Source organism: Macadamia integrifolia, chromosome 3 (assembly GCF_013358625.1).
Source record: "Macadamia integrifolia cultivar HAES 741 chromosome 3, SCU_Mint_v3, whole genome shotgun sequence".
NCBI lineage: Eukaryota > Viridiplantae > Streptophyta > Magnoliopsida > Proteales > Proteaceae > Macadamia > Macadamia integrifolia.
The window spans coordinates 11582354-11594293 of NC_056559.1; the positions used below are offsets into that span (position 1 = coordinate 11582354).

The window sequence follows — 11940 nt, forward strand, 5'->3', positions numbered from 1 at the left end:
TTAAGGGGAAGGTTCTCTGAACATGAGGCATAGGACAGAGACAGACCTAGGATTTTTTTTATTAATTTTTTAGAGGTGAGAAATAATAAAAAAGCAAATGTATGCGGATATTTCATACGCCTCATGTTTCTTTTCCCATTTTGTAATTACATTTTTATGTTTTATTCTTTTACAATCTTTTTTAATGGAAATATGTATTTTATGGGGGGTGTGGCTCCTACACAGACACATGGGGGGCCGAAATAACTAACCCATCCCCAATAAAAAAGAAAATGACTCTTCAATGAATGCTTTCTCATGTATTCCCATCAGCCCTTGCATACTTGCAGAATCACACTCCCTACAAGAAACACTTCTCCCTTTTTAATAAGTCAGATTATAAGACTGGTTCCTCTTCTCACATTTATCTCTCAACTATTGTGGCATATGGAGAGAATTCTCTAAGCAAGCGACATAGGGAGAGCACACCAATGAGGAGTTAGATTATAAGCCCTCTCCCTTTCTCTCGTGCCTCCCAACCATTGTGAAATATGGGTGAGAATAAGCAAGCAGCATAGGGAGCCTTCCATCGAGGGGTGACAACAATTTTGTAAATAGGGGTAAAGGTCATTTCATATGAAAAGAAAAGAAGGGAAATGGAAAAGCCTCTGTTGATGCTTTCTCATTTCTCATGCACTTTCATTGGCCCTCATACACACTCAAGAGCCACACTCCCCCTCCCCCACAAGAGACACTTCCCCTCTATCCACATATTACACAAGGTCAGGCAATACAACCCAATGCCTCATGGTCTTGGATTGGTCCAGCCAAATTGACACCCTTATCTGCATGCGTGCGCATGAGTGCATGTTGTGCACATGTTAGTTTACATTTAAATTTCCTATTTCTTGGGTTGTCAGTCTTCTTCACCGCCAAATTACAGAAATTAGCACCTTCAAAATTCACCTTTTCTCGTGTAAGTGAAAGTGTGTACTCCCTATGAAAGACATTAAAACATTTACCTCATAAAAATTGGGAAAGAATAAATCTTCTGATGATGTGGCAAACAATAATTTCAGAGATAAGCCAAATGAAAACTATAATCAACACATCCACCAGACAATCGAATGCAAAAAATCTATAGAAGTCATTAACTGTAAGTAACAATATTAACCGATTGTATTGGGCTTATGACATTTCAAATACTGCTATCTCTATAATGGGGTTTTACGACCTCCCCAAACTTACTGCATAATAAGAGGAGCCTCATTTTAAGTTTGCATTCTGTATTTCAATCTTCCACATGATTTCCACTTTTCCTGCTCAAACAAAACTACTTCAGGATACTAATAGTCCTGAAGATCAACCAGGACTGCACCTGCATATCCCCACCCAATTCCTTGGAAAGCAAAGCAATATCCATCCCTTCCCCCCCCCCCCCCCCCACCCCAAAAAAAAAAAAAATCCTATGTCAGCTATTAAGTTCAGACAGCATGCCTCCACTTTTAGTTGGTAGTACCACCTCCCAACCAGGACCTTTAAGGGGAATAGCATCATCTGCTATTTTAACATCAGTAGAGGAGATACCAATCAGATCACTGCGGTCCAAAATTTTGTGAAGATCTTCATCACTGATATCTGTCTGAATCAGCTTGTCTTCAGCATCTTCTTCATCTCGAAGGAGAGCCAGCAAACCCTCTTCCTGAAACAAAATATGTTAACAAACCAGAAGGACAACAGCAGTCCAGGTATTTTCAGGCAGGGATGGATCAAACCACATGTGAATCATAGCAACCCAACAGCATGGGTTTTGTGACCCAGCTTATATTAGCTAGTTAATGTAGTACATTCCTTATCCTCCCTGGTAGTTAAAAGAAATTAGTACGGATCACAAGTAATGGTGGATATCAATGAAATACCAAAGTTGGGAACTGACTATAGGAAGTTCTAAAACTTAGAAATTTAATGTAGCCTACACTCTGTTTAGTGTCTTATTTTGCTAGCTAAACAATTAGTAGTTTCTAAGTTTGTCAATGAAATGCGAAGGCGTTCCCATGAAAAGGTGAAAGATTATCAGAGGTAACATAATTTGACATATGATGAGCTATCTAAATTCTGGAAATGAAGCAAGGAGAAATCAACCAAGTGTCGAATGCTCAAGGTGTTGAAGCAGAAGAGCAACTAAAACGTCACCAAAAAAGGCTTGCCTGAATCATGGTTGAGCATGGAATTTTGGAGCTCTTCTCATTCAGTTATGAGAACACAGAATAGCCATCACTATGTCAAAGATGATCAGGTCAGGATAGCTTAAAAAAACTAGAGATTTGACAGGCATGAGTAAGATATATGGAACCATCCCTGGCTAACAGAACAACACACACATTCTCCTGCTCTATTCTCACAGACACCATGAATACCAGGAATAATATGGAAGAGCATATACAGACCTCAATGACCTCTGAAGTGTTCGCTTTGGTTCTTTCTTGCTGGAATTGCCCTTTTCCAATCACAACATGCTCAAGCTTCAGTTTACTGAAAGCCCTTTTTAATATGCGACCCTGATATCAAGCATAAGTCCTCAATAGCCTTCTCAAGATCCCTAAAGTAACATAAATATCAAATCCACAAAAAACAAGGCAATTCATGACGCACCTCCACTGATTGGGCTGTTGCAAGCCGGTAAACATGAACAGGCCTGGTCTGCCCAATCCTGTGGCATCTATCCATTGCCTGCAAATCCATTTGTGGGTTCTGGGTTGCAAATTCAATATAAATGTCAGTCTACTGGTCCCACGCATTAAAGCTTGAAAATATGAAGCCTGAAAGGGCTTTACCCAATCACTGTCATAAAGTATGCAGGTATCAGCTGCAGTGAGATTGATACCCAGCCCACCAGCCCTGGTGCTGAGGAGAAATATTCTGACGTTGCTGTTTATGTCATTAAACTCCTGAATCTGATTACAAACATAGTAGGTTGATAATTATACTACCGGTGAATCATTTATCTCTTGCAATATAAGGTCGATCAGAAGATTCATGCACATCCAAAGGGCATCATACTATCTCTATGAAATATGTAACGTAGCACATGGAAGAAACGGTTGATTGAATGAGATAATCATGTACATTATTTGCCATCTTTTATCTAGGCCTTCCATGATGGTTTCTCAGATCATAGATCATTCAAAAAATGGGAACTTCAAATTCCCATCCAAGTCAACTCTTTTCAGGCAGGCTTTCTAGAAAGCTCAACTGAAATTGATTGGAAGTATCTCACCATCTTTTGTACTAACAGGTCGTCTTCCATTTATCAAAACACAAGGGTGATGAAGAAAAGGAAGTCTAATGAGATAATTCAATCACATGTAGATTGAATGAGATAATCATGTATATTATTTGCCATCTTTTATCTAGGCCTTCCATGATGGTTTCTCTGATCATAGATCATTCAAAAATGGGAACTTCAAATTCCATCCAAGTCAACTCTTTTCAGGCAGGCTATCTAGAAAGCTCAACTGAAATTGATTGGAAGTATCTCACAATCTTTTGTACTAACAGGTCGTCTTCCATTTATCAAAACACAAAGGTCATGGAAAAAAGGAAGTCTAATGGGATAATATCACATGCACAAAGAGCACTTATAGCAACTGTGGGAACTCTGTCTAATTTCTGGTTGAAAGGCTCTAAAGGGAAGCCAATGGAAGAAGAGATTAAGATAACAAAAATTCTGCCAGCTTGAGAGGGTTTATAATCAAGTAAAGAATGGGATGACCAAATGTGTTTTGGGATGACCACAATAGTTGGGTGAAGACAATAGAAATAACTCTTCCTCATAAACCTGACAAACTTTTAAACTATAGATAAACCATACCTGTCTTTTCCTTTCTTCCAGCTTCACACTTCCATCTATTCTACAAACTTCAAACCCCTTCTCACTAAAATAATAATCCATTATGTCCAATATTTTAGTCCACTGTGAAAATACCAGAACCTGATGTAGCATACATTTGTGAAGATGAGTTAATGGACGGGCAAAAAAATGGGGTTGGAATCGAAGCCCTGAACCAAAGGATTCTTTAGGATACCTTGTGCTTGCGAGCAAATAATTGTGACAGTAGTTTGTCCAGCAAGCGGAATTTGCCACACTGCTCCAGCAACTGTTCAACTGGTGGATATGTGTCTACAATGGAATACAAGGAAGGAAAACATATTAGGTTGAAAATCTAGAGTACATAGAGGATATAGATATTAGTGCAGGGATAGCAAAGTGCACACCTGATCCATCAAAAGCTGACTCCAAAAGGTCAGGATGGTTGCAATTCTTCCGAAGTTGAATCATCAAACTATTCAGCTTTCCTTTCATACCTTGCACTATATAATCACAAAGTTAGGATCGGGAGTAGAAACACTGGAATGCTTAATAATAACCTCCCCAAAACCAAAAAGGGGAAAAGAATAGCAGATCATAAAGAAGAAATATCCAAGGCACCCATTTGGTACATTGTGAGGTAATATATACATATGAGGGGTTTAAAGTGGTTATTTTTAAATTTTAACTCATGTTTGAACCACATAGAATGCTCATTTTAGACTGAAACTTGAGCAGAAAAATGGGTTTGAGGTCCTCTATCGCATGGATTTATCACAAAGATTTATTCGTGCTTGTTATGCGACATAGAACTTCACAGATATCATTGACAGACATGAAATAGGAATCCAAGTCCATTTTATCCTTTTTATGCCTGTTTAAGCTTAAATGGCATTTTTATTTGGCATGAATACGATACTAATTTTGAGACCAAAAAAGGATCAATAATCGTAGGCAGAGGGCCACAAATAGATGGTGCTGCTTAGAGTCTTAAGACCCCAATGGATGGAGTCAGTCTTGGGCCTCTTCGCCTGCAACCCTGCCACTAGGTAACAGTGAACTTTGAAAATAGTGCTTTCAGGTCTTTGTCCAATAGCTACTTCAAGTGGGTAGCCCAAGTTTGTAGAGGCTGCCTTTGCAAACTACCCTTGGATACCTCATTTATCTTCCACGTATTGCTATAAATTATAGTAATTTTCTTACTGTAATTTGATTTCTCCTGTAAGTAGTTTTCCAATGTCTTATTAATCAAATGATCCTGAAAGTTCTTTTGGTGCTCAGTCATGGTAGCATATAAAATAATTTCTTTTTTCCGGGGAAGCATCTTCTCAACATCTGATTTCATTCTTCGAAGGAGAAAAGGTCTCAATATTGCATGGAGTTTTGATATCACCTGCAAAAAATCAACTTCAACTATCAGTCTATCATTACATACAGGGTGTTAAAGCACGAGAAAGAAGTTCAACAGACTCCAGAAAATTATATACTTGAACCCTTCTCTTCTCCTCCAACCCATCCTGCTGGGCTTCACTGTTGCACTTTCCTGACAGATCAAACCTGAATATGAAATTCCAAGTTATAAACAAAAACATGGACATAATAAATGTATTTTCATTCTAAAAAGCAAACTAAAATAAATTTTACTTAGTTTCAGCAAGAGTCAAAATACTTCAGAGAAATGGATCCAACCAAACCAGAGAAGGTAGCTTAGTAGAAGTTAAAAACTTAAAATTAGTTGAAAAGCACTAGAAATATACCATTGAGCACTTGGCCCAGATAGAGATAAAAAAGACAAAAAACATGAATGCTGAAATATTTTCTTTTCTGTTTCCATCACTATTTGTAGGTAGTCATAAAATGAAAACAGATGCATAATTTTACAATGCACAGAGCATAAAATAACTGTGAATGATTAGTTACTGTACTTGGATTTTATATTAATTGTTTGTATTCCCAACTCACAGACATGAAAGTAAAATTCCACAAATTTTGTCAATTAATTGCAAGTACGAAAGAACAAATGCAAAAAAGAATTATGAAAAACAATACAAAAGCAATATGCAATAAGCACTTCCTATTTACCATGACTCAAATTCTTCCAGGGATGAAAAAATATCAGGCAAAATGAAGTGCAACAATGACCAAAGCTCAACCAAGTTGTTCTGGAGAGGGGTTCCAGTTAACAGGAGCTTATTTTCAACCGGCAATAGATTCAATTCTCTCAGTAACTTGCATTTTGTATTCTTCAGCCGATGACCCTTCAAGAACAAAAATATCGGTAAGCAGGAAGACACATTAAGTAATAGTTGCAGAAGCCTAACACACTTCAGAAGAAGAAAACAATCTGACATGGGTTTTTTACCACTAACCTCATCTACCACAAGATACTTCCAATTGTAGTGCCTAAAAACTTTTCTTGCATCATTCATTGCCACCTCATAGGATGTCACTATGATGGGAAATCGGGACCAACTACTTTTTTCATGTACTTATTTCTGATCTCTTGCCTTTCTTTCTTATCTCCATGGTAAATAATTGCGCTTATTGAAGGAACAAACCTAAAAACACACTTCCAGAGTAAATAAATTTTGCAATTAGAGGGATCATAAGGAAGATAAGGCATAGATTTACCTTGAAACCTCATTCACCCAATTTGAGAGTGTAGAAAGAGGAGCTATTACTAAGTATGGCCCGTCCAAGCCCTTGCCTTTTAAATGGGCAAGAAATGCAATAGTTTGAATTGTCTTGCCAAGCCCCATTTGATCTGCTAGGATCCCATTCAGCCCGTTTTGCCACAATGAAATCAACCACTTAACACCTTTGATTTGATAGGACTTTAATTTCCCTCCAGTCAACAATGGCACGAGTTCAGCCTGTTCTTTTTCAGCTTTCTCCTCCTCGGTTAGGTTTACATCTTCAGGAGCTGTACCTTCCTGGGATCTCGTTATCATGGCTGCAACTGCTTTCTTGGCTTTCCTCTAAAGAGTGTTACCACATGGGCACAAGTCATTATAGATAAGAAGCAATTCTGAATACAAAAGAATGAAAAGAAACCAAGCATTCAGTTTACATCCTTCTCCAAATAATAATAGAGCATGTAAACTGCATACAGTGCATACATAAGAAAAGCCAATACATATAAGTAAATAGTTCTGTAATTGGAACTAAATAAATACAAGGGGAAAAGTTCTTTTTGAGAAACCATCAGGAAGGCTTCTCCTAATGGCCCTAAATATCCGCCACAAAGGCCGCTTATTTTAACTCCTCAACATTTTGTGGGTATGATTATGCGAGTAAATTTCAACCTCAAAATTTCAACAGGCAGCATAATCAACATGTTATTGGTGAAGATTTTGACCAGGAAATGAAACAATGGTTGGCAGCTGGTGAGCCAGATGCTTGAGTTTGTTTTGAAACTCTACAAATGGCCTCCACATGGTTCTTTAACTATCCAATGGTTAAAATTGTCCATATCAGACTGACAATGACATGATGGTTGAAAATACGTAATGAAAAATCCTCTAGACGATATGTTTGAGATAGATCACAGAATTCGCCATGTAGACAACCAAAAGATTCTCCCTACAAAGCGGTCAAACTAATCGGAAAGACCTCCACATGGCTCAAAAATGATGAGCCCCACAGAGAAGCCTCTCCTGATGGCCCATTCAGGAAAACTTCAATCAAAATAAAATATGTATGTAATTAATAACACAAACTTTAAAAATCATTTGGAGAAACATTTTCAGCTACAGGCACAAATATATGAGCATAATCTTGCATACAAGAAACGTAATCACAAGATAATAATGAGGCACAAGTGCACAACCATACAGAATCCATTGATCAACAAAATGCCTCAGAAACTGGATTTGATGATACCGAAAGATTGAAATGTTCAATTATTCCAGCAGCATTGCAAGATAAGTTTTCCACTATAATCGGCCTGGAATAACAAAAGCAAGATCAACACCACAAACCCATCTACAGTCCACACGACTAACACATTCTTCGTGCTGTATGTATTCCAGTAGAAAAAATTGGGCAATTTCAGCTGGAGCACAGGGGGAAAAAACAGATCTGAAACTCAAACCAATACATGGCCTAACCAGAAACTGCATCCTCAAAATAACATGAAGCATACCTGTTAACAGCCAAGTTAGGGTGGAATGCTTGAGTGATCTAACTTATCACACAAGCCCTTTACTTATAATAGGCAAAACAGAGTCATAATAGGAATACAAGTCACAAGTCCAACCCAATTACAAGTATACCCCCCCATCCAGCTCCCCACTCTAAATAGGGTCGGTGGAGGGAGGAAAAACCCATTGTGCCCTTGTGGCACACTAAACCAATATTCTAACAATATTTCAAGTGCACAACTTTTATGGAGTAAGGAAAAGGGGAGTACATGACAAAACAAAACAAAGAGCCACTCCCAGAACTAAAGAATGAAGACTCAAAACTATGTTACCGAGATACAGCAAGAACATGGCTGTCATGGCATTTAGAAGTGTCTGCCATGATGGAAGCAAATAACCTTACAACAACCCAATTCACTCCTTACACACGACCACTAGTATGCACTACTCTTTGCAGTCTCATGCACAATGACCAAGGAGCTTTCTAAATCAGTTCAAGCTATAACTTCAACAAATTCTTACCAAGTCATGATTCATAGCATGCAAATAAAAGTTAGCAATAAAGCATCCAACCCAAATAAGTGTCCAAAGAGTGGGAATAAAATATGAGTCAAATGGTGCTTTCCCAAAAGGAAAAGGAAGCAATGGAACAACAACAAAAATATAGAGCTTCCTCTAACAGCAGTTCATGACCAATTTTCAAAAAATATAAACTTTCATGAACAATTAAGTTACAATATTTTATTATCCTCTTTGCCTGGAAAATAGCTGATCTTACGAGAGCTTTGATAAACCGGGAACATCATCTTGTAACAGTTAATTGGATCAACAAACTGTGACTATGGCGTCAGAGGAAAGATATCTATTAACCCCTCATCCAAATAACTCATCTCATTCCCTCCCTCTTATTACCACTTTCTTCATTTACAATTTACAACACCATTGATAAACAGAAAACTCATGAATGGAAAAATCATATATGTATACAGAACAATGGTTAAAAACTTTGAGGAGAAATATGTACCAATGTCTTATGTACACTTCAACACGGAAAGAGACTGGTCCATCAGGATTTCTATGCAAAGGACTGCGGAACCCAAAACAACGTATAATAACACAAAACAACAGCTCAGCCTTTTCCCAACTAAATGGGGTCAACCTATAATAACACAAATGGAGATTAATTCATTTTCCAAGTACATAGCATCTTACATTGTTGTAGTCAGTAGCAGCCTTCCTCTTTGCACCACGACCTCTACCTCTTTTCTTCCCATCATCTTTCTCTTCATTTTGACCCTCTACTCCATTCTAGGAAAGCGGTCATACCATATCTTAAGTAGAAAGAAAGAAGGATATATAAAAACATAAAATGACATTGAAAATAAGAGCACAAGAGATTACGAATGTGATATCGTCCATTTTTTCCAAGAGGAATTCTGAGTAGAGCTGGGTCTGTGTCAGGAGCTCGTCCAATTTGGTGAATTGGGTATCATCCATGACAGTTTCCTTCCCATTACCCTTTTCCATTTCAGCATCCTCTTGCTTCACTCGGGATTCTTTTAACTTCCCTTCCTCCTCAGCCATTGTTCCCGATATCAGAGATGAGTCTCCATTTTTTGCATCTGTCAAGCTTCTTTCATCCTCAATTTTAACTCTGCCTTCCTCCTTACAAATCTCCTGCTCATTTTTATAATATGTCAACTTATTTTGGAGGGAGGAGAGAGAAACACGCAAACAAATATGGAAATAAACATAAGGTTCAAAGAATAGGTAGAAAACGAGAAGCAAAGGGAGGAATGGGGAAGAAAGTATGTCTTTGCTGGCAAAAGAGAAAAATAAAACATGTCTACCATCGTAGCTTGGATTTGCAGTGGACGGTTTGACCGCAGAGATTCATACGCATTGTTAGGCACATTATTTGCTTGGCATCCACAACAAAAATCTCATTTCATTGTAAACCAAGGTTGGAAAATTATTAGCTAAACAATAAATGGTTAGACCAGGATTGTGCTTGGGGAATTCCATATACTCATTAGTCTGGCTTTGTTGATGTTTGGTTGTCCTTGTATTCTTTTACTCTTTTCTGGTCTGTTGAGAGAGAGAGAGAGAGAGAACTATGGAAAACAATGTTTAAGAACGACCCAACATCACAACCACCATAAAATCGAGTAAGAGGAAGAAGCACCACCAATCATGAACTTAAGCCCTCGAGCAGATAAGAAAACGTAACACTTGGCATTCACCACCAACACCAGCATTCAAAACAAGACATGATTAACGTTCTAGTCAGGAAAAAAAAAAGGATAATAAATACATAAAGGGATAATGCTCCGAAATTATAGGATGTAGCTACAGAACAGCGTCCAGTTATAGGCATAGGGGGGAAATACAATGGAAAAGACAGAGAGAGAGAGAGAGAGAGAGAGAGAGAGAGAGAGAGAGAGAGAGAGAGAGTTCTTGAACGCTGATAATAGTTAAGGAGAAGAAGGCAGCAAAACAGGTAAGGACGAAATGGAAATTAGGGGGAGGGTGGGGAAGTATATACAATCATACAACAAAGAAACTATATAGAGCAGAAACAGTGCGAAACCTCGTCTTCAAGAACGGAAGTTGGAGAATCGGCAGCATTATCGTTCTTCCCATCATTCTCAGCCTCCATTTCTCACGAAGCCTGTAAAGCACCCTGAAACTCAAACAAGAAATAAGAAATGAGGTAAGATTCCAGGTGAATGACAAAAACAAACCCTCCGAGGAGTCTGAGCAAACCTAGGGTTTCCAAGTCTCCATTCCATTAAGCTCAGACGCGAGAGACCGAGGGAGTAGAATGGAAACTCAATCGGCCTTCTTTTCCCATAAGACTCTACAAAATGCAACTGAAGAGTTGCAGAAATATGTACCTGTGCCACCAGAAGCTGAAGGATCCTCCGAAACCGTGAGAGAGAGAACAGAGCACAAATGAAGCCTCAGCGGAAGCGGAGTTGGAGGAAGGGAGTGAGTCAAAGTGACGAGTGATTGATTTGAGCTATGGTGTAGGGGAGTGGCATAGGACAGTGCCTCTTTTGGGCGGGAAAATGAAGTCTTTCTTATTAAAGGCGGATGGGAAGGGTTTGACGCTTTTAAAAGTTGGAATATACTTAAGTGTGTATATACTGACGAGCTTTCGGACGTTTGATAGTAATCTTCCTACATGATCAGTTATATAAAGTCACTGGTCATTAAATCTAACGGTTCATATTTCAGAATGCAATAGACAAGTAGATCTTAAGCTTTTTTTTCTGGTAATAAGTAGATCTAAAGCCACACACCATTCTTTCCGGAAACAATAAAGTTTTTTTAAGTGGAAAAATCTCATACTGTCGGGTGCTATCAGTTATGGGCCTTATGGCGAAAATAATAAAGAAGGGGAATTCTGGGGAAAATAACAAATATGGGCATATGTACGTAAGCCCCAGGAAAATTTTTAAAGTTGGAGGCATCCAATCATGTCATGCCACATGTGTGAAGCGTGCCGGCAGCGTGCCCGAAATAGGGGGTGCAAGTTGGGCCAGCCCGTGAGAAACTCAGGCTCAACTTTGGGGGCTGTGCCCCCTTATCAAAGTTCACCGGTTACCTAACCCGGGCGGCCCTTTTGTTTTTGTTGTACACCTTATCTGAAATGTTTGATAGAACAGTAGGCTTCTTCTTCTTCTTCTTCTTCTTCTTCTTCTTTTTTTTTTTGGTAAAAAAGAATCTTATTACAAGGGAGAGCAAGAGGAGCATAAGGCATCCTAATTACATATCTCAAGAGGCCAAGGAGTGAAAAGGGATTAATCTGTCTTACTTATTATAGACAGGGCTTTCCTAGCTAGAGAATCGGCAACATAGTTCGCCTCTCTAGAGATACATAGAAATGAGTAACTTGGGAGCCTCCCAACAAAGTAAATGATGTCCATTCCAGACAAAGCATGCAAA

General features: G+C 38.5%; 1 protein-coding gene across 1 annotated transcript; it reads right to left on the bottom strand.

Moving 5' to 3' along the window:
- Positions 1 to 1097: 1097 nt before the first annotated feature.
- Positions 1098 to 10891, bottom strand: LOC122072698 (ATP-dependent DNA helicase DDM1). The gene is given in 17 exon segments (XM_042637087.1): positions 1098 to 1681; positions 2427 to 2537; positions 2632 to 2730; positions 2814 to 2933; positions 3851 to 3970; positions 4065 to 4159; positions 4255 to 4350; positions 5051 to 5240; positions 5335 to 5404; positions 5930 to 6105; positions 6217 to 6311; positions 6314 to 6405; positions 6479 to 6825; positions 9202 to 9297; positions 9391 to 9666; positions 10580 to 10672; positions 10756 to 10891. Coding segments are annotated over 16 exon segments (2283 nt in total). The 5' UTR covers positions 10649 to 10672; positions 10756 to 10891; the 3' UTR covers positions 1098 to 1450.
- Positions 10892 to 11940: the final 1049 nt, after the last annotated feature.